Source organism: Dermochelys coriacea, chromosome 5, assembly GCF_009764565.3.
Source record: "Dermochelys coriacea isolate rDerCor1 chromosome 5, rDerCor1.pri.v4, whole genome shotgun sequence".
NCBI classification, from domain to species: Eukaryota; Metazoa; Chordata; order Testudines; family Dermochelyidae; genus Dermochelys; species Dermochelys coriacea.
In genome coordinates, this window is record NC_050072.1 from 100,720,760 (window position 1) to 100,747,937 (window position 27,178).

The 27,178-nt window shown below is 40.7% G+C and overlaps 2 protein-coding genes and 1 long non-coding RNA gene across 4 annotated transcripts in view; 2 read left to right on the forward strand and 1 right to left on the reverse strand.

Moving 5' to 3' along the window:
- The first annotated feature begins 90 nt into the window (after nt 1-90).
- On the forward strand, nt 91-9,135 carry LOC122460304. The gene is made up of 3 exons (XR_006281545.1): nt 91-284; nt 5,542-5,816; nt 7,844-9,135. It is a non-coding gene; the product is annotated as an uncharacterized LOC122460304 (long non-coding RNA).
- Nucleotides 9,136-11,004: 1,869 nt separating this feature from the next.
- LOC119855449 lies at nt 11,005-25,728 on the reverse strand. Its single transcript, XM_038401374.2, has 13 exons — nt 25,591-25,728; nt 24,126-24,202; nt 22,483-22,715; nt 22,246-22,374; nt 20,546-20,632; nt 19,824-20,115; nt 18,434-18,716; nt 18,033-18,269; nt 14,201-14,277; nt 13,155-13,259; nt 12,848-13,059; nt 12,331-12,495; nt 11,005-11,422 (listed from the first exon to the last, which is right to left on the reverse strand). The coding sequence occupies exons 3-13, from the start codon at nt 22,707-22,709 to the stop codon at nt 11,299-11,301; spliced, it is 1,938 nt and encodes a 645-aa protein (XP_038257302.1). The 5' UTR covers nt 22,710-22,715; nt 24,126-24,202; nt 25,591-25,728; the 3' UTR covers nt 11,005-11,298.
- Nucleotides 25,650-27,178, forward strand: part of PTAR1 (protein prenyltransferase alpha subunit repeat containing 1) — a 74,154-nt gene continuing 72,625 nt past the window's right edge. For both annotated transcript variants that reach the window (XM_038401382.2, XM_038401378.2), the window contains exon 1: nt 25,650-26,029. In XM_038401382.2, coding sequence (XP_038257310.1) covers nt 25,650-26,029 — 380 coding nt within the window. The remainder of the gene's footprint in view (nt 26,030-27,178) is intronic.

The following is a 27,178-nucleotide window of genomic DNA, read 5'->3' on the forward strand; positions in this document are numbered from 1 at the left end:
CAGCATGCAACGCTCTGCGTTGGCCGGAGCGAGCAACGGATCAATGCGGCGCATTGCATGATGGGAAATGTAGTCCAGCAAAGACGGACGTATATTAAAGCGGTGATCAAAAACGTGACCTCGTTTTAAAAGGGACTGAGGGGAGTTGAAACCTCCTCTCCTGTTTACCGCAGCACCGCACTGCCTAACCTCTCCCATCTGCCCAGCCTGGAGGGCACAAGAGGCAACAAAGAGATAAACAAACAGTGCTGTGGTGACTTCCAGCTCCTTAGGGGGCCATGCAGGTATCTCATCATTCCTTGTGTTGTCTGGAAGCTGCCAGGAGACCCAGTCACGGACCAGTCCTCCACTGTGCTAATTCCTGCACAAACAGTCCTTGCTAGGGTGACCAGATGTCCCGACTTTATACAGACAGTCCCGATTTTGGGGTCTTTTTCTTATATAGGCTCCTATTATCCCCCACCCCAATTTTTCACACTTGTTGTCTGGTCACCCTAGCCCCTGTCCCAAAGAGTTTACAATCTAAGTTAACAGTATTCCTGCTCTGGAGACCAGACAGGCCGGGTGGGTCAGAGACAATTTTGCACATACAGTGCTGAACAAATAATTTTGGTTTTGCTCCTGCTGTGGTCACAAGAGGTGCTATCCAGCTAATACAGATAGCCTTAGAAGCTACAGGTGAAATCCTGGTCCCATTAAGGTCGATGGCAGAACTCTCACTGACTTCAGTGGGATCAGGATTTCACCCTAAAGATTTGCAAGATTGGACATGACTCCCACAAGTAGTCTAAATAGTTTAGGACTTTTTTTTAATTGATATTTTAAATCTTCACTCCATTTGGACAAGTAAGTGCATAAGTATTGTGATTATAATTGTAGCTCATCAGATGATTTAAAGTTACCTCTAGCAAATAAATCCAAAATAGTATATATAGTTCCACTTACTTTCTATGCCCTCAAATCTGCCTTTTAATAAATCTGTGAAACCAGCATTATTCCAAGAAGAGTGTAAACATTCATTTACATAACAGGATTCAGATGATAAAATGGTAACATTACCTAACAATATCATGTTATTTCTGTTTCTGCTATTACTGGTATTACTTCACTTTTTGCAGTTTTTTTTTTTAAATATTGTGCAAGTCTTTGGAGAATTGCTTTAATTGCCTTCTCTATATAAAGTATGGTTTTATTCTGAAAAGTGTTGGCAAAAAGTAGCATTAAGGGGTTTCATACCTATTTTGTCTCCATTATTTCCACATTAAATATGTTCAGTTTATAAGCTTTAAAAAAAAGTGTTTTTTCTAACTATTGGCCCTGCAAATGAGAGTAACTCTGCCCCTTGTGCATCAGCACCTGTAATGAGGATTCTATCAGCCAAAATATGGCAACTTCAACACCTATGCAAACCCATTGATTTCACCAGTAAATTCACTACATTGTCACTAGTAGGGTAGCACTGGTTAAACAGACTGGAACTTGGCACAGAATTCTATTGTCAAGAAGGAACCGAAACCTAGTTCAAACTCTTTTACCCTCTTAGCTATGTTGGCTCTGCTGGAATAATAGGAATAAAATGTAGTGGAAGCTTATTTTTTGTCATTACAGTGGTCAAATAAAACCCTGAATAAATTCAGGGAGTAGATCTGTTAAGTAAGGTGCTTCCATTTTCATTCACTTTTCAGATTAGAGCTGCACTTTAAATATTTGCAAAAAGAAAAGGAGTACTTGTGGCACCTTAGAGACTAACAAATTTATTAGAGCATAAGCTTTCGTGAGCTACAGCTCACTTCATTGGATGCACTTGGTGGAAAAAACAGAGGAGAGATTTATATACACAAACAGAGAACATGAAACAATGGGTTTATCATACACACTGTAAGGAGAGTGATCACTTAAGATAAGCCATCACCAGCAGCAGGGGGGGAAAGGAGGAAAACCTTTCATGGTGACAAGCAAGGTAGGCTAATTCCAGCAGTTAACAAGAATATCAGAGGAACAGTGGGGGGATGGGGTGGGGGGGGAGAAATACCATGGGGAAATAGTTTTACTTTGTGTAATGACTCATCCATTCCCAGTCTCTATTCAAGCCTAAGTTAATTGTATCCAGTTTGCAAATTAATTCCAATTCAGCAGTCTCTCGTTGGAGTCTGTTTTTGAAGCTTTTTTGTTGAAGTATAGCCACTCTTAGGTCTGTGATCGAGTGACCAGAGAGATTGAAGTGTTCTCCAACTGGTTTTTGAATGTTATAATTCTTGACGTCTGATTTGTGTCCATTCATTCTTTTACGTAGAGACTGTCCAGTTTGGCCAATGTACATGGCAGAGGGGCATTGCTGGCACATGATGGCATATATCACATTGGTAGATGCGCAGGTGAATGAGCCTCTGATAGTGTGGCTGATGTGATTAGGCCCTATGATGGTATCCCCTGAAAAGATATGTGGACAGAGTTGGCAACGGGCTTTGTTGCAAGGATAGGTTCCTGGGTTAGTGGTTCTGTTGTGTGGTGTGTGGTTGCTGGTGAGTATTTGCTTCAGATTGGGGGGCTGTCTGTAAGCAAGGACTGGCCTGTCTCCCAAGATCTGTGAGAGTGATGGGTCATCCTTCAGGATAGGTTGTAGATCCTTGATGATGCGTTGGAGAGGTTTTAGTTGGGGGCTGAAGGTGATGGCTAGTGGCGTTCTGTTATTTTCTTTGTTGGGCCTGTCCTGTAGTAGGTGACTTCTGGGTACTCTTCTGGCTCTGTCAATCTGTTTCTTCACTTCAGCAGGTGGGTATTGTAGTTGTAGGAATGCATGATAGAGATCTTGTAGGTGTTTGTCTCTGTCTGAGGGGTTGGAGCAAATGTGGTTATATCGTAGAGCTTGGCTGTAGACAATGGATCGAGTGGTATGATCTGGATGAAAGCTAGAGGCATGTAGGTAGGAATAGCGGTCAGTAGGTTTCCGATATAGGGTGGTGTTTATGTGACCATCACTTATTAGCACCGTAGTGTCCAGGAAGTGGATCTCTTGTGTGGACTGGTCCAGGCTGAGGTTGATGGTGGGATGGAAATTGTTGAAATCATGGTGGAATTCCTCAAGAGCTTCTTTTCCATGGATCCAGATGATGAAGATGTCATCAATGTAGCGCAAGTGTAGAGTAGGGGCATTAGGGGACGAGAGCTGAGGAAGTGTTGTTCTAAGTCAGCCATAAAAATGTTGGCATACTGTGGGGCCATGCGGGTACCCATCGCAGTGCCGCTGATTTGAAGGTATACATTGTCACCAAATGTGAAATAGTTATGGGTGAGGACAAAGTCACAAAGTTCAGCCACCAGGTTAGCCGTGACAGTATCGGGGATACTGTTCCTGACGGCTTGTAGTCCATCTTTGTGTGGAACGTTGGTGTAGAGGGCTTCTACATCCATAGTGGCCAGGATGGTGTTTTTAGGAAGCTCACCAATGGATTGTAGTTTCCTCAGGAAGTCAGTGGTGTCTTGAAGACAGCTGGGAGTGCTGGTAACGAAGGGCCTGAGGAGGGAGTCTACATAGCCAGACAATCCTGCTGTCAGGGTGCCAATGCCTGAGATGATGGGGCGTCCAGGATTTCCAGGTTTATGGATCTTGGGTAGCAGATAGAATACCCCAGATCGGGGTTCTAGGGGTGTGTCTGTGCGGATTTGTTCGTGTGCTTTTTCAGGGAGTTTCTTGAGCAAATGCTGTAGTTTCTTTTGGTAACTCTCAGTGGGATCAGAGGGTAATGGCTTGTAGAAAGTGGTGTTGGAGAGCTGCCTAGTAGCCTCTTGTTCATACTCCGACCTATTCATGATGACGACAGCACCTCCTTTGTCAGCCTTTTTGATTATGATGTCAGAGTTGTTTCTGAGGCTGTGGATGGCACTGTGTTCTGCATGGCTGAGGTTATGGGGTAAGCGATGCTGCTTTTCCACAATTTCAGCTCGTGCACGTCGGCGGAAGCACTCTATGTAGAAATCCAGGCTGCTGTTTCGACCTTCAGGAGGAGTCCACCCAGAATCCTTCTTTTTGTAGTGTTGGCAGGAAGGTCTCTGTGGGTTAATATGTTGGTCAGAGGTGTGTTGGAAATATTCCTTGAGTCTGAGACCTCGAAAATAGGATTCTAGGTCACCACAGAACTGTATCATGTTCGTGGGGGTGGAGGGGCGAAAGGAGAGGCCCCAAGATAGGACAGATTCTTCTGCTGAGGTAAGAGTATAGTTGGATAGATTAACAATATTGCTGGGTGGGTTAAGGGAACCACTGTTGTGGCCCCTTGTAGCATGAAGTAGTTTAGATAGTTTAGTGTCCTTTTTCTTTTGTAGAGAAGCAAAGTGTGTGTTGTAAATGGCTTGTCTAGTTTTTGTAAAGTCCAGCCACGAGGAAGTTTGTGTGGAAGGTTGGTTCTTTATGAGAGTATCCAGTTTCGAGAGCTCATTCTTAATCTTTCCCTGTTTGCTGTAGAGGATGTTGATCAGGTGGTTCCGCAGTTTCTTTGAGAGTGTGTGGCACAAGCTGTCAGCATAGTCTGTGTGGTATGTAGATTGTAATGGATTTTTTACCTTCAGTCCTTTCGGTATGATGTCCATCTGTTTGCATAGGCTTGAATAGAGACTGGGAATGGATGAGTCATTACACAAAGTAAAACTATTTCCCCATGGTATTTCTCCCCCCCACCCCACCCCACCCCCCACTGTTCCTCTGATATTCTTGTTAACTGCTGGAATTAGCCTACCTTGCTTGTCACCATGAAAGGTTTTCCTCCTTTCCCCCCCCCTGCTGCTGGTGATGGCTTATCTTAAGTGATCACTCTCCTTACAGTGTGTATGATAAACCCATTGTTTCATGTTCTCTGTGTGTGTATATAAATCTCTCCTCTGTTTTTTCCACCAAATGCATCCGATGAAGTGAGCTGTAGCTCACGAAAGCTTATGCTCTAATAAATTTGTTAGTCTCTAAGGTGCCACAAGTACTCCTTTTCTTTTTGCGAATACAGACTAACACGGCTGCTACTCTGAAACTTTAAATATTTATACATGTTGCAGACTGAGCTAATTAACTTTTAGTTTGCCCTATTGAACAACTGAAAAGTGTGTATTTAAACTGCCATTCACTTCTTCCTTTTCAGCATGTCTGTAAATGTTTATGGATGACTAAAGTTAGCTGCCCATGTACTTCTCTTTACAAATTACAATTAAGCCTTTAATTGATGTTGGTGTTCTCTAAGGCTATGTCTACACTACAAAGTTAAGTTGACTTAAGTTATATCAACGTTCATCTAGCACGGTAGTTAAACCACTGTTGCACATCCACACAATGCTCCTAGGATGGTGGAGTGCATCCACAGTAGGTGCTCTTGCAGACACAGAAAGCAGGGCACTGTGGGTAGTTATCCTACTGTGCTACTCGCCACCATCTGCCGCTGGTATTCTGGGAAGGGTTTGCAGTGCCTCATAGGAGAGTGCTCAGCATCCCATGATGCAGTTTTATCCATCCCATCATTCCATTGGCTTCCTAGTACATTTTATACCACTTTTCAACAGACCCTGTAAACTATGCACCTGCCATCCCTGTCAGAAAGCATGGATCCTGAACTGCTTTCCAATGTTGTGATGACTGTTATGAACAGAACGTGGCTGATCCTGCACTATTTCATGAATTGTAAATCTGATGATGACACTGTGGTGTCTGGCCTGCTGTGTGCCATGGTCAGAAACAATTCAAGATTGCTGTTGGCACTCATGGAGCAGCTGCACATGGTGGACTGTTGGTTCTGGGCGCGACAAACAAGCACTGAGTGGTGGGATCGTATCATTATGTGAGTATGGGATGACAATGCAAACATTTCTATCTTTTGGAAGGAACATAAAAATCAAGAGCACATTTGCCATTGAGGCTCTCTCAGTTGTGTGTAAGTCTAGCTTTCATTATGAAACAACTCCATCCAGCTGTACTGTGAGGAGTGTGGGGGGGGCAGCATGGGGAGGACATAGAAGGCAGTTCTGTAAGGGCTGCAAGGGGAAATGAGCACAGAGCTGTTCTGCCTAAAGTTCAATCAGGGACCTCAACATGTCTGTTTACACCCTGAGCAGTTTTATCTTCTGTTTCTGCCTGTTTCCTATCCTGACTGTCCATTCACAGTGTTTCATTGCTTGTTGCTCTCCATTATCTCTGCTCACACTCTGAAGCACCCAAGCATTGTAGCAAGTCCTGGAACATGTCTTCCTTACTCCTCTTATTTCGTCTCCTTATCAGATGGAGCCACTCAGTTAGTGTGCAGGAGGAAACTCTCCAGGGCACATCTGCAGATGCTAACAAAACAATAGGCAGAGGCATTATTGTGAGTGCACTCACACCCTTGATCCAAACAAGTTAGAAATACAACTTTCTCACTATCCCTTGGCAGGCACACTGCACAGCAGGAGCCCAGGCATTTGGCAGGGGGCAAGGTGGGACAAAGGGTGTGTGCGGGGGGAGGGGGGTTCAGAGGGATATCGCTACAAGTGCCTAGGATTATTATTCTGAATACTGGCTGCATTTTCCACAGGCGGGAGTGATAGCAGCTGATATCTTGCTCCTGAGGGTAATGTAGGATGCAAGGTGAAGCTCCTGAATGCATGAGGCCGCAGAGCGGGTCTATATGCGGCTCACCTATGTGCTGCTATGGTGCTTGCAAAAGTAATTGCTGATTGGCACAGCAAAGTTTCCTACCACTGGGGGCAGAAACAAGGCAGCCTTCCCAAGAAGCCTTTAGGAGAGGATTGCAGAATACCTCCAGGAAAGTTTCCTAGAGAGCTCTATGGAGGATTCCTGGGACATTCCAGTGTTCATAAACAAACTTTTACGCAGGGCCTCCTCTGCCAAGCTGAACAGAAGAATAAGAAGCCGATACAAACTGTGTTGGTTATTTTAGTCCCTCTTCTACCTTGATTAAAAAAGTAAAGCATTACCTCATGCCTTTCTGCAGCATCGAAGCACAATGAATAAGGCTACATTTTAGTCACAGGTATTTTTAGTAAAAGTCATGGACAGGTCACCGGCAGTAAACAAAAATTCACAGCCCGTAACCTGTCCTTGACTTTTACTAAAAATAGTGGTGACTAAAACTTGGGGCAAGGCTGCCAGGGGGCCCCACGGGTGCTGGGGGTGAGAGGGCAGCAGCCCAGGAGTCCCACTGGTGCAGGGGCGGGTGGGCGGCAGTGCATGGCCTGAGTCCCCCGCTGGTGTTGGGGTGTGTGTGGCAGGACCAGCAAGCCCATACCTGGCTCATGCCTCCCCACCTCCCGCAGCAATGTTTGGGTGTGGGAGGGGGCAGGGCATGGGACAGGGTGAGCGGTGCTCTGGGTGGTGCTTACCTGGGGGGCTCCCCAGAAGCAGAGACATCCCCCTCGCTCAGCTGCTAGGTGGAGGCATGGCCAGGCAGCTCAGCATGCTGTTTCTGTCTGCAGGCACTGCCCCCGCAGCTCCCATTGGCTGCTTCACAGCCAATGGGAGCTGCAGGGACAGTGCCCTGGGTGAAGGCAGCATGCAGAGCTGCCTGGCCATGCCTCCTCCTAGCAGCTGAGCAGGAGGGACATCACCGCTTCAGGGGAGGTCCCCAGGTAAGCACCGCCCAGTCTGCCTCACCCCCTCTCCTAACCCAACCTCCTACCCCCTCCCACACCCAAACTCTTCTGCTGGGGGGGGGGGCGGCACAGTGGCCCAAGACTACCCCAGCAGCAGTGGTGCACATGGTGCAGAGGCTGCCTGAGCCGCCCCTGAGCCAGTCACAGAGGTCACGGAATCTGTGACAAACTTGCAGCCTTAACAATGAGTACTTACCAGAGCTTCCCTCTCCTGTATCAGGCACGCAAGAGTTAGAGTGCTGGGACTGGCTAGACTTCCCCAGAGTTTAAAAGAGGTCCTGGCTCACCACACCACCGGATGTTACTGTCACCTGTCTCCTATCCTCATCCAACTCCACTTCCTTGTCCACTATGTCATCCTCGGGGTTCACTCCAATAGCAACTGTCTCAAGCCCCCCTGAAGTATCAACAGGGCTCTTGGCAGTGGAGGTGAGGTCAGCGCTGAAGATGGCATGCAGATCCTGGTACAAGCGGCATGTTTTTGGCAATGTCCCAGCACAACCATCGGCCTCCCTTTCCTTCCGGTATGCATGCCTCAGCTCCTTGATCTTTGCATGGCACTGCTATGTGTCCCTATCATACCCCTTCTCCTCCAAGCCACAAGCAATCTGACCATAGGTATCAAAGTTCGCACAGCTAGAGCAAAGCTGTGACAGCACAGCCTCCTCTCCCCAGAGACCCAGCAGATCCACCACCTCTGGTGTACTCCAAGCAGGAACGTGTTTGCTGCTGGGCAACGGCATGGTCAGCTGGGCAGATGCTATCTGAGCTGTCCATGCTGAGCAAACAGGAAGAGCAATTTCAAAAATTCCCAGGGCTTTAAAGGGAGAGGGGCCTGTATACTTGGCTGAAGGGCAGAGTTCAAACTGGTGACCAAAGCAGTCCCAATGGGCATGGTGGGACACCTCCTGGAGGCTGCTTTGGGCGATAAAAGCAACACAGTGTCTACACTGACACTGCATTGCCCTAAGCACTATGCCTCATGTCGAGGTGATTTTATTAGGTTGCTGTAGCAGGAGAGTTAAATTGGCAGGAGGAACATTGCAGTGTGTACACCTCCATAGTTGGTTCAACATAAGCTGCCTTATGTCACCTTAACTTTGTAAGGTAGACAAGCCCTAATACTCAGCACTTAGTATACTATGTATTATATGTAACTAAAAGAGAAAATAACAGTACAGTAGCTCCACTTAAAGTCATCCTGGTTAACGTTTCGTTATTACACTGCTGATCAATTAGGGAACATGCTCATTTAAAGTTGTGCAATACTCCCTGTGGTCTCAGCTTGCTGATTAACAAGGCAGCTTACTTAATAGTGGGTCAGTGTACTTAAAGGGGAAATGCGCATCGCTGTCTCTCACACACACACACAAACACAGTGTATGTCTCTGTCTGCCATGCTGTCTCCTTTACCTCCATTCCTGCTGCCGTGTACAGTGCAAGGCTACATTAACAAAGAGTTAATCCGTAAGGGTTCAGCCAATTGCTAGTTCATCATTTAGCAGTAAGGCATTCCCTGGGAAATATCCCATCCTCTGAGTTCACCACCTCAACCAAGCTTCACAATCATCATTGCTGTGTACAGTATTGTTTGTTTAAAACTTATACTGTGTGTGTGTGTGTGTGTGTGTAAAATATAGTCTTTTGTCTGGCAAAAAAAAATTTCCCTGGAACCTAACCCCCCCCCCATTTACATTAATTCTTATTGGAAATTGGATTAGCTTAATATTGTTTTGCTTAAAGTCGCATTTTTCAGGAACATAACGTTAAGTGAGGAGTTACCGTATACAGCAATAATATAGTCCAGCAAAAGTGTCTGGAGCAACTGTGTCACCTTTGTTACTAAATTTTTGTTGGATAGCAAATATAACCAAAATTAAACTTTAAAAAATAGGATAAAGAATAGGAGCAGTCGTTGAAACCGCACATTGGTACTTGTGCCTCTGAAAATACAGAGCAAGTATGTCAATCTTTACTATCATATTCACAGTTTTGAAACCAATGGACCTATCAGAGTACCCTTGCAAAGTGAACTGCAGGAGTGGGGCTTTTTATTTTTTATGATTCTATCAATTAACTATTCCCACTGTAAATATAACATTTCTATGGACTTAATTTAAAAAAATATTTGTGTTTTAAATAATACTTTCATACAGGATTTCTAGCATGATACCAAGAGGACTCAGGTAGATTATAAAGATTAGATATTAGTTAAAGGGAGGAAAAGAGAAAAGACTTTCAGTTCCTCAAGGAGGTTTTTTGATTACTCTGAAGTCTTGAGGATACTTATTTGTACAGATCTCTCAAATTGCCACAGCCCTACCAAAGCATGACATTCCAAAGCTCCCATGGGCCCCAGTTAAGCCGAACAAACATATCCTTTCTAGACTGACCACACAAGTATAGCCTCAAAACCTATATGGAAAGAACATGTTTCATATACAGAAAATATGTTAAAAGTATGTGTGTGTACATGTACTAAAATTTATGAAAGGGGCCACCCTCATATTAATGCAGCACGAGCTCATAGAAAAATCAAAATGAGAAATGTGCTGCCTGAGCATCTCTCCTTAGTGCCCTGTATAAGTAATTTTAAAAACTTAAATAAATCACACTATGATAAAATTAATGTCATCTATGTACAGAGGCAGATCACATATTTTTAGAGAGACATACAAAATGAAGTACTTAAAACAGAGAACTTAAATCTTGAAAAACTGCCACATTAGAGAAAAGGTATAAATTCCTGACTGGTAGCCAGGAATTCTTGACAGACTGCTCCAGTTCTGACACCAAGTCCCTCTGTGACCTTGGACAAGTCACTTAACTCCTTTCTCAGCTTCCCACCAGTAGAACAACACCTAAACCACAAAGGAATTGTAAGGATTAATGACATATTAGTAAAACAATGCAAAAATGAAAACCACTACATTCATACAGTTGTGATAAAATTATTACAATGTTAAGGTAAATGAAATTTTGGGCCCAACAGATATAACAGTATCCTTTTATTTAATAAAAAGAAAAGGAGTACTTGTGGCACCTTAGAGACTAACATCCTCTACAGCAAACAGGGAAAGATTATAAATTTGTTAGTCTCTAAGGTGCCACAAGTACTCCTTTTCGTTTTGCGAATACAGACTAACACGGCTGCTACTCTGAAACCTTTTATTTAATGACACTGATTATTTGAAATAAATACAAAAGTTTGTAATCTATGACATTATATCACTCATACTGAAAACAATTTATCATACATAAACAATGTGTATATCACTTTTATCAAAAAGTAGTTTGTCTTTGAGAAACACTGTTCTCAAAATTAAAGTTTGTGTGTGTGTGTGTGTGTGTATATGCGTGAATATACACACACACACACACACACAGGCACACAAAAGGTTAGCAAGTTATTATAACTTGCTATTAAACCAGTCCCACGAGAAATGGATATTAATACTGATACAAATAGTTCACTTCCCACTCCCCAAGAATAAAAGGTTAAATAACTATATCCTCCTAAACAACCAAGCATTACCATAGGTAATTCCAATAAATATAAGCCTGGAGAAGTTTGTTTGTTTTTTTTAATTGAGAAAGGAGGCTAATTAGTATAATTCATTTTGTAATCGGTCTTGAAATATTTGGTTTCAGAAGTTTCGCCTTCAGGATCTCTTGCTATATCCCCAAACGGCGTTGAAATATCTCTTCCATTATGTCATCAATATATACATAATGCTTATTTTCTTTCTTGGGTACCAAGGTCCATCTCCCAGACTTCTTATGGTAAATTCTACGGTATCTATTATACAAATAAAAAGGGGGAGAAATGTTTTATTAGGAGAAAAAATGCTGAATATAACAACATAATTATAGAAATACATGTTTTCATTCATCAGTATGTATAAATTAAAGGCCTCACTCCTGTAAACTTTACTCACACACTAACTTCTGTGGGGAAATTTGTGTAGTAAAAGGGCTACAAGATCAGCCCCTAAAAGCCTGCAAAAATGTAATTAGTCTCTATCCTTTCGTTTACAATTGAAGTCAATGGAGCTTCACCAATTTACACTGAGGAAAAGATTGACATCAAATGATACAAGGCAGAATATTCACATATATCCCATTCCCCCACTCTTTGTATTCATGCTCCCACACTCAGTGAGGCCTATGTGCAGTGACTTTTCTGAGATTAATTTTAGGTCATTCTCCAGAGTCAAACTTATAAAGGTTCTCTGTGCTGCAGCTGAGCAATTATTGAGTAAAGGAGTGATTGAGGTGGGCAGGGGATCCAAACACAGCATAAAATTGACTGTCAAAGACACCATCTGAGGGAGGTGGAAAAGCAACTGGTTGCATTTACTACTTCTCTGTAGCTTCTTAGTGAGCATCATAGGTTCATACTAGCTACTACAGGCTGAAACTGGTACTTTTTGAGCACACTTGTCCAAGTGCTGAATCGTCTCTAGTTGTGTGTGTTCTCTCTCTCTCCCTCATGCAAATTATGTAGAATCCTGAACTTTGTATTAACATAAGAAAAAGCAAATTCTCTGCTGGAATAATTCCCCTGAATTCAGCAAGAAATTTGGTCAATAGTATGTGTGTAATGCTGCAGGTAACAATAATTGTCATTTGCTCTAAGAAATGAGCTTGTAACTGCAACTATTAACTAAAAAAAGAAACAATAGATTAGTGCAGTGACAGACTTACATTAACTGATTCTGTTGATTGTGCATGGTTTGCCGGTTCAAATGCATATTGTAATCAATAGCAGCCAAAAAACATCTTGCTCTGTACACTGGATAGGTGTATTCAAAACTTTTGGGAGCATACATATGCACATGCTGCTGAAACTGTTCCAGATCAAATGTGGATCTTTATAAAAATAAATATATTATTTGTTTTTCAGAACATCTTTAACATATTACTAAAATTATCAGGAAGACATTATATAACTTGCACATAAATTTAATGAAGTGTAGAAAGACTTTCTTTTCTTAGCAAGTAACTTTTCCTCTTAAGTTACAATTGTTACATTTAAAATTCACTTAGCTTCAACTGTGTTATGTGGTTTAGTACTACTAAATGAAGTTTGAATGATTTAGTATATATGCAAAACTACCTTTTTTGGCACACAGTCTACTACATTCATTTTTAGTAGGAAGGGAAGAGAATAATTTGGAGGAAACAAAGACAGCCTAACATCCACAATTCAAATTCATTATACCTAAACTGTAGAAAGTATGGGATGTTTCTCAGAAACTTTTTATCCAAAATTATTCTGCACATTTCAGTGTGAGGTTTGCTTCCCTTTTCTAGCCATTCCTTTTCTCTTTCATCCATTTGAGGACCATGTTTGCACCGTCCCTCAATGATGCCGTTTCCACTAGCCCACTGATGTTCATTGACCACATGATGAACTAAGCCACACCACATTCCCTACAATGTTAAGAAACCATGATAATAAAATGTAATTTACTGCAGTAAAATATTGTATTGGAATATTACAATTTAACTCTAAAATTACAACTTACAATAAATTTTTCATATGAATTGGCTTCCTTGCAGCAAAACCAGAAATAATTGACAATATCTGAACACCATTGTAAAAGACGGCGACAATCTTTCTGTCTGCTAGCCTGAAAAATAAAGGCATGCATAACTATTAAAAACAAAATGGCGTGCCTGTGTGTGTGTCCTCTACTTATCAACTGAAATGACATATAGTAAACACTTCTGTAGGCAGAGAGAGTGTCTTCCTGTATTCTGTACAGCACCTACCAAATTCTGGCCAATACCATAATATAAACTATCATAATAATAGTACAGCACAGATAATGGAAATATAAGCTTTCCCACATTGCCTGACTCATATGGAAAAAACACTTCTAATGATGAGAGATTAGTTCATCTTCAGGCCATTCATTCTTTGCCAGTATACTGAGACTGCGATAATGAAGGCCACTTAGGATCAATCATGGTGGTTTTTCTGCTATGGATACTGAAAGGCAGATCCTAAGTTGATGTAAATTGCCATAGCTCCAATGACTTCAGTGATACTAAAAGTCAATAGAGCTATGACAAGTTACATCAGCTGAGGATCTGCCCCATAGAAATTAACTGAGATCATCATACATATTTCACAGAGCTGACCACGTATCCATTAGTGATAGCATTCTACTACAACTGACCTGGGCTGGATTTGAACCTGTTAAAGACTCTATATCTTATTGTCAAACCCCTGAGATATTAAGTCAAACATTGTGTTATGAATGTACAACGATAAATTGTATTATACCATTACAAGTAACTACAAAATACATAAAAAGAAAAGGAGTACTTGTGGCACCTTAGAGACTAACAAATTTATTAGAGCATAAGCTTTCGTGAGCTACAGCTCACTTCATCGGATGCATTCCGATGAAGTGAGCTGTAGCTCACGAAAGCTTATGCTCTAATAAATTTGTTAGTCTCTAAGGTGCCACAAGTACTCCTTTTCTTTTTGCGAATACAGACTAACACGGCTGCTACTCTGAAACCTACAAAATACATAGTTATTCTGTACTCAGAGAAATGTTACCTCAATTAATTTATGTCCAAGATTTTTGGCACCACCCCATATGTCATATGAATGGATTACACAGGGGAATTTCTTTGCTGTGGATTAAAAAAAAAAAACATAATAATTAGATTTATCTTTCATTGCTGTTCAGTTTATTCAGAGCTCCTACGTGAAATTAAACATTTTTTCCAAATTCATTTATCATAATTTTCCCCAAATGCACATTAGCAGATCATATAAAACACAACTGTTTTAAAGCTCAGTGATCACTACAGCAATTTAACACACCTGGATAATACACAATGTTAAGAACGGAAGCCTGTTGAATACAAATGTCTGATAGTAGAAACGTACGTAATTTTTTAAAAGTACATTTTATAATGCCATTTAAAATAAAAGCAAATACAATTTAGTTTTCAGTCCTTTATGGACAGCAATATGAAAACTTAATTGTAAAAAGAACAGTTATTGTAAATTGTTTACATAATTATACGCAACAGCTCCTGCAACTTACAAGCATCTGTACTCTATCATGAGCCAGCACTTCTAGTGATTTTTAGGGGTATCACAGATTTCCACCCGCATTAGACACTGTAGCCCAAAAATGTAAGATATGTCTACTCTGGAAAAAAAAAAAAAGTGCAATATTAATTTGGGTTCTAACCACAGTGAAGACATGGCTTTTTAATAGCTTAAGTTCAAGTTTCTAGGGGAGCCTGAGTTTGAATTTAAGTTTCTAATCCAAATTAAAAAGCCAAGCTGCTGTGCCTTCACTCCTATTTTAACCTGAGTTAGCTAACAAAGAATTTTTTTTTTTTTTTTTTTTTTTCAGTGTAGGCATATCTATAGAAAAAAGTTAGACCTATTATTCCACTTGGGGATTCTGACATCTACAAACCATTTTAAGATATTTTTCCAAGATTTACATCACCAGAACCTTTGGATGGATTTTGACTAGGGCTGTCAAATGATTATAAAAAAATAATCATGATTAATCGCTCTGTTAAACACTAACAGAATACCATTTATTTAAATATTTTTGGATGTTTTCTACATTTTCAACTATATTGATTTCAGTTACAACACAGAATAAAAGGTGTACAGTGCTCACTTTATATTTATTTTTATTACAAATATTTGCACTGTAAAAAAGAAAATACTATTTTTCAATTCACCTCATACAAGTATTGTAGTGCAATCTCTTATCATGAAAGTTGAATTTACAAATGTAGAACCGTGTACAAAAAAATAACTGCACTCAAAAATAAAACAATGTAAAATTTTAGAGTCTAGAACTCCAATCATTTAAAGAAGTTTGTTTACATATGTAGGAGATAATGTTGCCCGCTTCTTGTTTACGTCACTTGAAAGTGAGAACAGGAGTTAGCATGGCACTGTTGTAGCCAGTGTTGCAAGATATTTACGTACCAGATGTGGTAAAGATTCATATGTCCCTTCATGCTTCACCCACCATTCCAGAATACATGCTTCCATGCTGATGAAGGGTTCTGCCCAATAACAATACAAAGCAGCGTGGAATGTTGCACACTCATTTTCATCATATGAGTCAGATACCACCAACAAAAGACTGATTTTCTTTTTTGGTGGTTTGGGTTCTGTAGTTTCCACATCTGAGTGTTGCTCTTTTAAGAGTTCTGAAAACATGCTCCACACCTTGTCCCTCTCAGATTTTGCAAGGCAATTCGGATTCTTATACCTTGGGTCAAGTGCTGTAGCTATCTTTAGAAATCTCACATTGGTACCTTCTTTCCATCTTGTCAAATCTGCAGTGAAAGTGTTCTTAAATCGAAAAACATGTACAGGGTCATCATCCAAGACTGCCATAACTCAAAATATATGGCAAAATGTAGGTAAATCAGAGCAGGAGACATACAATTCTCCCTCAAGGAGTTCAGTCACAAATTTAGTTAATGTATTTTTTTTTTTTTTTTTTAAAAACGAGCAACATCAGCATGGAAGCATGTCCTCCGGAATAGTATCCAAAGCATGAAGAGGCATACGAATATTTAGCATACTTGGCACGTAGCTACAACAGTGCCATGTGAACACCTGTTCTCATTTTCAGGTGACATTGTAAATAAGAAAAGGGCAGCATTAGCTCCCGTAAATGTAAACAAACTTGTCTGCCTTAGCGATTGGCTGAACAAGAAGTAGGACTGAGTGGACTTGTAGGCTCTAAAGTTTTACATTATTTTGTTTTTGAGTGCAGTTATGAACCAAAATAAATAAATAAATAAATAAAAAAATCTACATTTGTAAGTTACACTTCCACGATAGAGATTGCACTATGGTACATATGAGGTGAATTGAAAAATACTATTTCTTTTGTTTATCATTTTTACAGTGCAAATATTTGTAATAAAAATAATAAAGTGAGCACTATACACTTTGTATCTGTGTTCTAAATTTAAACAAAATATTTGAAAATGTAGAAAAACTTCCAAAATATTTAATAAATGTCAATTGCTTAATTATATTCTATTAAACATTCTATTGTTTAATAGTGCAATTAATCATGATTTTTTTGAGTTAATCACGAGTTAACTGCGATTAATCGACAGCCCTAATTTTTACCCTTATGTATGGCTTGAAATACATTATACTTTGTGTTATCTGACTAAGCTGAAATTCTAGTTACATAATTAAAGTAGTATAGTAGAAAAGTAATACAGAAGTAAGCCTTAAAAGTACACTGTCAACTACAGAGTTTTAAAACTGGTTGAAAACTTTGTTAAAAATGTTTTTCAACAGCAAATTGTATTTTTGACTACATTTTTTTCCTCACAGAAAATTTCAATTTTTCAGCTGAAAACCAAAATATCTTGATTTAGGAGTGCTCCTGTAGTGCCTTCTTGGAGATGTACTTAGATTGCCTCATGTCCCCATTCTCTTGTATGGGCCTCACTTTCAGCCAGACCACATGATGCACCATGGCCAGAGACTCCTATGATACAATACATCTACTTCCTCTCTCCAAGTAGGAAGACCTCAGTACATCATAGGATGGTGAAATGATCTGACTATGGGTATATAGGGAAGAATGAGAACTTGAGGAGCCCAAACTACAGCTCCCATGAGACAGTATAGCAGCATTTTTAATTTTTGAATTTCTGCCAAAAATCAAAAGTTTCCAAAGAAAGCCTCCCCATTTTTCAACCAGCTCCAGCAAAACCTTTTTAGAAACTTGAAAATGAAGCGTCTTTCCTTACTGATTATGTCCTCCCTATCTGGCAAATATTGATTCTTCCTACCTTGTATATTTAAAAGTCTGACATTAAAATGCTGTTTTTTATTTATTTCCTTGTTTATGCACTAGTATCCCTGATTAGTTCAGCAGTGCTTTGTGAACAGTGTTAAGTCTAAATGCTGGAAATCCTTTCCTTCAGAAACAGTCTTATGGAAGTCAATGGGATACTTGTGCAAATAATAATTACTTATTTGTTTAAAGCAAAATCCAGGCGCTAGGATCAAACTCTCTCTTCAGATATCTATGGGCAATTTCAACTGACATCACTGGGAGTTGCACTTCCAGTTCTGAGGGAAGAAATTTGATCTCCAGGTAGGAAACTACTGGAAGTCAATAGTGGACAGCAACATTAGTAAACATTCTTTTTGCGTTAGTCACCACCAAAAAATGGAACCACAGTTTTAATTCTTCAGAGATCGGTATAATGGATTTCTTTTTAAAAATACAAATTGAAAATCCAGTGGCTATTTTCAAAGAGATGATTTTTCAGGAAAGTCATATGTTGGGCCTAAACTATCTAACAGCATGCCTTGAACTTAGAGTTTTGTAGAGCCTTAGTAAAAAGTTAAGAATGATAATTACTTATCAAAGCAGAGATTTGAGTGTGTGAATCAGTAACCACTTCTTTGACCATTAGCTGTTCATCCAACAACTTTTGTAATCCTCTTCGAAAGGCTTCCTTCTCAATAAATGGGGAGTTCAGTTGCATTTTGTGTTTATCCACTATTTCAATAGCTAAAATTTGTTTAGTTTCTAAATCCATGAATGAGTATACACAATACTGTGCAGAATGACCAGGGCCATCCATGTGTCCATCTCCTGCACATTAAGAATTAAATAGAAAAGTTTTATTCTGAGAGAAATAAAACCAAGGTTACTTATTTTAATAAATGTATTAAGAATATTTAAAAAAAAAAAAATCAAGGAACAAATTTGGATGGAGGTATCCAAAAAACAAGTAAGTTTTGAAAGGCTTTATTTACCCATAATGACTACTTCCTTCCCATGTAGTTCCTCTAAAACGTGTTGCTTCATTCGACACCAGAAGGATTCTACAGTTGGAACAATAAAGTGACGTTGCATTCTGAAGAATGTACTTGCACTTACGAATGTCAACTTCATAATGTTTGCCATTTGTGAAATTTTTCCAAAATTGTTTCCTGACAGTATGATTGCAGCAGATAAAGCAAGGTCTCCTGCATGTGTCTGTCCTTTTACCAAGGGTTGAGAAGACCATTCAAATGCTATATGTCCTGCACTACATTTCTAGACATGTTGAAAGTTAAGCAAAAGAATAAAACAAAAAGAAATAAGTGAGGCCGTGTCCTTATTGTTTGCATTACAACAAGCCACAAGACTAAAAATTAGATCTAGAATTATATGGATAGTTTTAAGGGGCACTTTTAATTAAAAAACAAAACAAAACACTGATAAAGTATCTTACATATATTACTATCAAATCCAATGAACTCCAATGAACTCATTACTATTTATGCTTTTTATTTACTGTTTACATCTCTCAACTGGAACAATGGAAAAAAAAAAAATCAATGTTTAGCTTCTTGTAAACAGTCACCTTCACTTTCCAATTCTTAGTGTTGCAACGCCAGGGTTTCAAAGAGACTGCAGGGATAATATTTGCTTATTTCATTTTTTTTTTTATTTTGGAAATATTTTTATTGGTCTTCAATTTTTGAAAGCTTGACTTTACAATATATACATTTTGGATCCTATTTAAGTATGTCCACTCAATGACAGGATATGATATATGATAAAAGATATAGAAAAGCTCACATCAGAAAACATAGGGACTTATCCTGTACACCTTTACTTACGTAAGTAGTCCTTACTCATCTGAGTACCCCATTGGGCTCAATGTGATTACTTGAGCAAGTGAGAACTATTGATCAAATTAGGATGCAGAAACAGGCCCGAGGATATTAAAAAAAAAAAGCACTAAGGTCTCACTCCTGCAATTAGACCCAAGTGGGCTGACCTTTGTGGAAATAATTAATTTCAAAAGGATACTGTGCAAGATCCATGGGGTTTCATTTAAGTCAGTGAAACTCGACAGGGCTCTGCACATAGACAAACTATAAGGGTTGGAAGGGACCTCAGAAGGTCATCTAGTCCAACCCCCTGCTCAAAGCAGGACCAATCCCCAAATTTTGCCCCAGATCTCCAAATGGCCCCCTCAAGGATTGAACTCACAACCCTGGGTTTAGCAGGCCAATGCTCAAACCACTGAGCTATCCTGCCCCCCCATGTGGATCTGATTGCAGGATCAGGACCATAGAAAATTAAACTACTATTAACATATTGTGAATTAGTTAAAGAGAGAGGAGAGAGAGATTTACAAGATATATTACTCACCCATATCAAATGCACACAGGAGGAAACAGGCTGTACAGAAAGATCAACTTCACCAGCACAAAACATACATTTTGGTACAACAATTTTTTTGGCTAGTTGAAGAAGGGATCGTTCATAAACAATGTGAATTTTTTCATGAGAAATATCCTGGGTGTCATCCAAAGTCATATCATGAGTTGTCTCCTCAAAGATTTCTATAAAGTCACCTTGAGACCCATCATCACATTCATCTGTAATACCCAATATATCCTCTGCTATAGACACATTTTTCAAGTGTTTAACTGAAGAAAAACTGAACAAATACAGACAATTAGAATGCATTATAAATACAACACATGAATTAAGACACACTGAATAATTTAGACCCTGAAAAACAATTGGGTTCAGGTGTTGCTGTTTTTTTAAAAAGGTAAATGTAGAAGGAAAAAAAAAAAAGATTTTAGAAAGCCTAAAACGAATTCTTTTTTTTTTTTTTTTAATTTAAATAGGAACGCATTAAAACACTACCCTGCAGAGCTTCAGTGCATGAGAATTAGAAAGCAAAAATTATTATGCATCAGACCAGTCTAAGTCACTAACAAGGTGTGTAACATTTACAATGAAGCAAACAACTTAGATTGATGGCAAATAACATATATAACTTTTTATTTAGTACTTCCAGTTTTAATACACTGTTATACCAAATATAACTCAATGATATAGTATCTTAAAATACTACTTACCTTTTAGAAAGGTCATATTCATTATCTATAGTACACTCCTCCCCTGAACTGTCTGTTGATTCATCCTCTAAATCTTCACATGGCAATCTGTTAAATTAATTTAGCCAAAAGAAGCAACATTTAATGTAGTGTATCCTTGGAAATAAAATTCTACATTCCTGAGATTCTTCACCCTGTAGCAAACCATGGATATACCATATAATCAAGATGCAAGTTTCTCAGCTACTTACATCATCATCTCATTATATAAAATAATAAAGCAAACCATCCAAAAAAAACCCACCTTGCCTTCAGATGGCAAACACTGGATTTCTGCAATGCAAATTGTACAACACTGAACTTTTAGTATAGACACTTTGCCTAGTGAATTCACACACGAATTTAAAGTTTTGGACAAGAGAACTGTACGTAGTAAGTTAATGCACGAAAGAAGTCCTATTCATAAATATTCTGAAGGATAGGTGGGTCAATCGATGAAAAGTGAGAAAATTATAATTTATTCTGATCTCTTGCACTGAATGTAAATGTGCTATTGCCCAGTGTACTTATAACCTCTCGTTTAAATTTCATTGTCTTATTTGAACATTAAAATTAGCATATAGAATATTTATGCAATTCCATACAGTTAACTCAAATTTGTAAAATATTATGTAAAATTCCTAATATCATAGAAATAAAACCAAAAGAGGTCATTCTTGCCCATCCCCCTGCACTGAGGCAGGACTAATAATATCACATTATCCAGAATTACATGAGTCATAGAAGGCAAAGTCCTTCTCTTCTTCTCACGCAAAATGTCCTACTGAGTTGAGGCCTACTGCAAAGGATAGAGCATCCTCCACTTTCTTGGAAGACACAGCAGAATGGACTACTATCTAAGATTAAGGATGGAATTCCAGGGAGGCCTGGTGGCCTTCTGTGGCATTTTGCTGGGGAAGTGATGGAGAAGGGAGAGTTACGGAGAGATTAGAGATGTGGGAGAGAAGAAAAAGGACCCTAATGCTCAGTACTTATGTAATTATTTGCATCTTCACAGTGCTGTATGAATCTTTATCCATAGGCTGCATTAGTACAAATTAGGGACTCAGACCTGTAAGCATCCTCAACTTACAAGGAAATTGAGAGGACTCATCCTACAGCTTAGGTTGCTCAGTGTCTTGCAGGACTAAGATCCTAATTCTGACCACTCACATATAAAATCAACCTAGCTTTGGGCCACAAGAAAGCAGCCCCACGAGGTGGGTGGCACCATAGCCTAGAGCAGGGGTTCCCAAACCTGGTTTGGGGCTGGTTCAGGGTAAGCCCCTGGCGGGCCGTGAGATGCTTTGTTTACTTGAGCGTCCACAGGTACGGCCACTCGCAGCTCCCAGTGGCCGCAGTTTGCCGTTCCCGGCCAATGGGAGCTGCAGGAAGCAGTGGCCTGGCCCGTGCTGCTTCCTGCAGCTCCCATTGGCCGGGAACGGCAAACTGCGGCCACTGGGAGCTGCGAGTGGCCGTACCTGTGGACGCTCAAGTAAACAAAGCATCTCACGGCCCGCCAGGGGCTTACTCTGAACCAGCTCCAAACTAAGTTTGGGACCCCCTGGCTTAGAGGAATGATCACATGAATGGGAGTTATTTCACTCACAATTCTTTTTTATTTTTACACAATTTCATGGAAAAAACGGAAAGAAAAAATTTTAAAAAGGATTTTAAGTCACCTTTCAGTGCCTGCTGTTAAAGAGGTCTCTGGCACATCCTCTTCTGCATTTAATGTAGAGTTTCCATCCACTGCCTGTATTTTCACTTCCGATTCCTTGCACACATCTCGGTTTTCATAATTGTCATATCTATATTACAAAATAAGATGAAAGTATCAAAAAGAAACCAATCAGAATAAAATTCACATTTCTCTTTAGATGACGATTTTTAATATATAGGACATCTGAATTACTTACAAGTCTAGCAAAAACTTGGCAACTTCAGCATGTGAGAAGACATTAAGCGTTTCCCTAAGCGACATCCATCTTCCTATTTGTTCTCTTATACATATCCTTGATTGAGCCCTTTTTCTCTCTAAACTCTTTCTCCTCCTTTTTTTTTCTGACGGGGAATATATGGTGGGTCTACCAGGTCGCCTCGGTGGTGGTGATGGTGAGGATGAAGAGGATGATGTCGACGACATTGCAAGCTTTCAAATGATTGAATTAAACTTTAGTCCTCTTTATCATAACATTCAGTTTTAGTCATTACAGGATACATAAGAGTAGTAAGTTATAATTTTTGGAAAATGACAACAAAATACAATAGATTTGTGGTGTAGAGTTAAGGTTAAAATCTTCGTTTATAGCCAAGTTCTAGCCCTCAGATTAGTGAGTATAACTCTCTCTGAAGTCCACGGGCGATATAGATGTATATCGGAGGGCACAGTTTAGCCCTTATGTTTTAGGGATTAGACTGGATATTAGAATAACAAATGTATAAATTGCTAGTTTTACATATAAATGAGCAAGTGCACATTAACATGGCTGTTGCTTGTTTGTATGTCAAAAAAAGAACTGAAGGGAAGGGAAAAAACAGTTAATTATTTTAAAACAACAGTAACCAAAGCTTTGAACGTAAAGCATATTAAACTGTGTTAAAAGTTCTTATGTGCACATTACACCTAATGCCTTAGTCCTGTAAATACTTATGCACTTGTTTAACTTTAACTTGAAGGCAATGGGTTTATTCACACATGCTTAACTTTAAGTGTGTGTTTGCAGGATCAGGTCCTGGCATTTAAGAATATTTTTGGAGTTCCAAAATAGGATAGCCCATCATGCTAGTGTCTGTGTGTATGCCTGACCTGTATGGGTTACTGACTTGAGTGAGCAACTGGACTGACCATTGAACACCAGCAGAAAAGGAAGGGAATTAAATTTAGTCACAAGTGATCTCAACTCCAAGTGGACAATGCAGTCAGAATTGTATATCAAGTGTGAAACTGATTCATGCCAGGGCCCAAATGTTGTCTCTCAGGATATGAATAACTCTAAATACAAGTTACTTGTACTCCTGTAGCAAAAGGATGGCCTGGAATGTAACACAGCTCAAGGCAACAAGAGGATAAATGACCAGGAAGTGAAAATGAATATTAAAAAGCAAATTTATATGCCTTTTATATTAATATTAATGACATATTCTCAAATTCAGAAAATGACAACACTTAAGCCTAAGACTTTTGGAGAGGCAATAAAAAGTAGGCTGAAACATGACATCTGGTATGCCTGTGGTAGTGTAAGTTTGCTTGTTTATTGAGTGGTTTTTGTTTGCCTATGGAAATTGTTTTCGCGAATGAAAATCTTGGAGTAAAGAAAGTTTGTCTGCGACTACTTATTAAGAACCCCAGAACTCACACTATTTGGCTGTTTCGTGATAATATTTTTTTACCTATGTATACCAAATTGGTTTTACTGGTTTGTGTTTTGGATAATGATTTATATTTCTGAGACATTTTTTAAAATGTAGGGGTTAAGTTTAGGATATGTTTTATTATAATGTTTTAGGTATTCAACATTACTTTCATGCAATTTATAATATTTTTCAACATTGTACTTACAGAGAAGATGGAGTATATGGGAACTGCATGCAAAGTGACCACAGGTAAAGTAATGCTTAGTGTTACTTACGCCATGCCTTGAACAGAAAAAAAGAATTCATAAAATATTTTAAAAAGTACAAAAATTTAAAAAAGAACAGAGACAAAACACCATAGAAAATCCCACCCCTTTAATATTGAATGGACAGGGCCAGCAAGAAGAGAGTTCAAATTCTGAGTCTGTCATGCAAAGAACAGGACCAATGGTAACGTTGCCTTCTGGTGATGTCTTCCAGAGCAATATATACAGTATTAAGATTCTATCCTATAAAAATTAACAGGTTTTCTCTTTTTTCATAAAACTGCTAGTATTTTCAATATCTTTTACTACAGAAACCTACGAATTCCCTCCTTGAGTAAATGTCATTGCGATGCCAATATAAGCCGTTGACACAAAAATCAGGTGATCTGCAATCCAATTAATATCACTACAGCCCCCAGAGAAGTAAACAAAAGGCACTCCTTTGTTTCTATTACCTCCCAATAAAATGTTTCATATTTTCCAAGTTAAGAATAAAACAGGAAATAAACTTCATTGTCAAACTTTAAAAAAAACTAAAAGAATACAATTATTATTTGATCTATTTGGTATCCTAAGAAAGATTTTAAAGTGACAGATTTACCTAGCTCAGAGGTTCTCAAACTTCATTGCATCACAACCTCCTTCTGACAACAAAAATTACTACACAACCCAAAGGGGTGGGGGGAGAGGGAAGTAAAGCCTGAGCCTGCCTGAATCCCACTGCCCCGGGCGGGGGACAGGGGAAAGCCAAAGCCTGATCTTCAGCCCCAGGTGGGGGAGACTATAACCGGAGCATCGCCACCCAGGGCTGAAGCCCCTGGGCTTCTTTGGCCCTGGGCAGTGGGACTGGGCTTTGGTCCCAGCAAGTCTAATGCCCGCCCTGGCAGCCCTATTAAAACAGGGTGGTGACCCACTTTTGAGTCCTAGGCCAGTTTGAGAACCTCTGAGTAGCTATTTAAAAGAATTCACAACTAGAAGCATAATCAGGGGCATTTAAAGTCAGCAAAATAGACCAGCCAAGTCATATTTTGAACTAATTTTCGGGGCATTTTCAGAAGGGTCTCAGTTTAGTGATGAAGATGTTTGCCGATTATATATCTACGATTCTCCTCAAGCCTCCTTTAAACAGCTTGGGAAAGAAGACCCAAAGTCACAAGCCTGCGCGTGAAACAAAAACCAGCACGCGTGAAGCAGGCGTTGCAAGAGTTAGGGGGCCTGCTGCAAACGCTTAGGCTCGTGCACATTAACCTTGCCCACGCGAGCTGTCCCACCGATTTAAATGGGACCAGTCATGTTTGCAAACATAAGCACATAGATGTTTGCAGAGCAGGGGCTGCAGGGTGCGCCGCGCCCCTCCTTCGGAGGAGACATGGGATTTGGTTTTTAATTGTCGGACCAAGCTACCATAAGGCCTCATCCTCTCAAGTAACCGTCTCCTCCGGATCCCCGCGTCAAGCCGCCACATGCCCTTGTCTGTGCGATTGCGGTGTCAGGCTGGTGCAAGGGCGAGCTCCACCCCACACACGCCAGGCACACCCGGGGGAGGCCCGCAGGCTCAGGACGGTTGGCGGAAGAGCCCAGGCGGTTCCGCGGCTCTTTTCAAGCCGCGTTGCTCGGATTACGGGCGGAGGGGCGCGGCGCGGCGCGGCGAGCCGAGCCTGCCTGTCCCGCTGCCAGGGAGCGGTTCGCTCCTCCTCGCTAGGCCGCCGACCCGGAAGCGCTTTAGCACCAGCCTCGCTCGGCGGCGGGGGCCGAAGATGGCCGAGTCTCCGGAGGAGGTGGCGGTGCTGGTGCAGCGGGTGGTGAAGGACCTTAACAACGCCTTCAAGCGGAACCCCCACATGTGAGTGCGGCTCGGGGACGCGCCGGGCTGGGGCTGCGGGGGAGAGGGGCGGCTGCTGGGCTCCAGCTTCCCCGGCGCAGCCCCGTGCGGGGTAGGGGCAGCCCCCTCAGCTCTGGGGCCGCTGCTGCCCCGGCCGGGGACAGCGCCCTCAGCAAAGTGGGGGTGACCCGCCCCTCTCGCCAGCCCCCCGCCCCGGCCTGGGACGAGCACCCCTGGCTGTCTTCTCTGCGAGGGACTCTGAGCGCTTCACAGACACCCCTGCTGACGCCTCTCCCTGCCCCCCGCCAGGGAGGTGATCCGAGCATGGCAGCTGGGGAAAGTGGGCTCCAGAGGGGTAAGGACCCGCTTCCAGTAAGTCCCCTTCTCACCTGTCTCGCCCAAGGTCGCACAGATGAAGTCAGCTGTGGCCGGCCTCTGGATCTGTTGACTCCCCGAGGCGCCGGCCTTAATTAGGTTAACTTCTTTCGCAGTCATGTATACTTGGCTTATGGCATCAATTTCGACATATCTGAGGTCGGTAAGGTTAAAGGGACACTGACCGGTTATTATTCTAACCTCAGTTATTAAAAATATCTCTGATTATTGAAACAGGACAAATTATAAATATTTAATTTCTGCCTCTCTATTTTATGCTTTTTGATTTTCTTTTGGTGGGGTCCCCCCCCCATCCTGGATAGTAGAGAATTGTTTCTTTGTTCTGGGATTGTGTGTGGCTCTGACATACCATGATGATAGGCACAATGTAAAAATCATAGATCTTTCCACTGTTAAAAGAAAAGGAGGACTTGTGGCGCCTTAGAGACTAACGAATTTATTTGAGCATAAGCTTTCATGAGCTACAGCTCACTTCATCGGATGCATTCGGTGGAAAATACAAATAAATTTGTTAGTCTCTCAGGTGCCACAAGTACTCCTTTTCTTTTTGCGAATACAGACTAACACGGCTGCTACTCTGAAACCTTTCCACTGCTGTTTTTTAATCTGTTGGATTGACAAGGTCTGTTGGACTGTTTCACCCCAGTGCTGCACATTGTTTGTAAACACAATATGGGAGAATTTAATATGGGCTCCTTAAGGTGAACATGGGCACGTGGCTGACATGGTTCACAGGTGCCCCCAATGCACAGGGCTTTGGAGCTGTGCTCCGGC

Coding starts and splice junctions, on each gene's coding strand:
- LOC119855449 (XM_038401374.2), bottom strand. CDS start 22,709: ATGTCGTCGACATCATCCTCTTCATCCTCACCATCACCACCACCGAGG. Junction 13,260..14,200: donor TTGGACATAAATTAATTGAG/GTAACATTTCTC, acceptor TTTATTTTTCAG/GCTAGCAGACAGAAAGATTG. Junction 11,423..12,330: donor AATCAACAGAATCAGTTAAT/GTAAGTCTGTCA, acceptor TTTGTATAATAG/ATACCGTAGAATTTACCATA.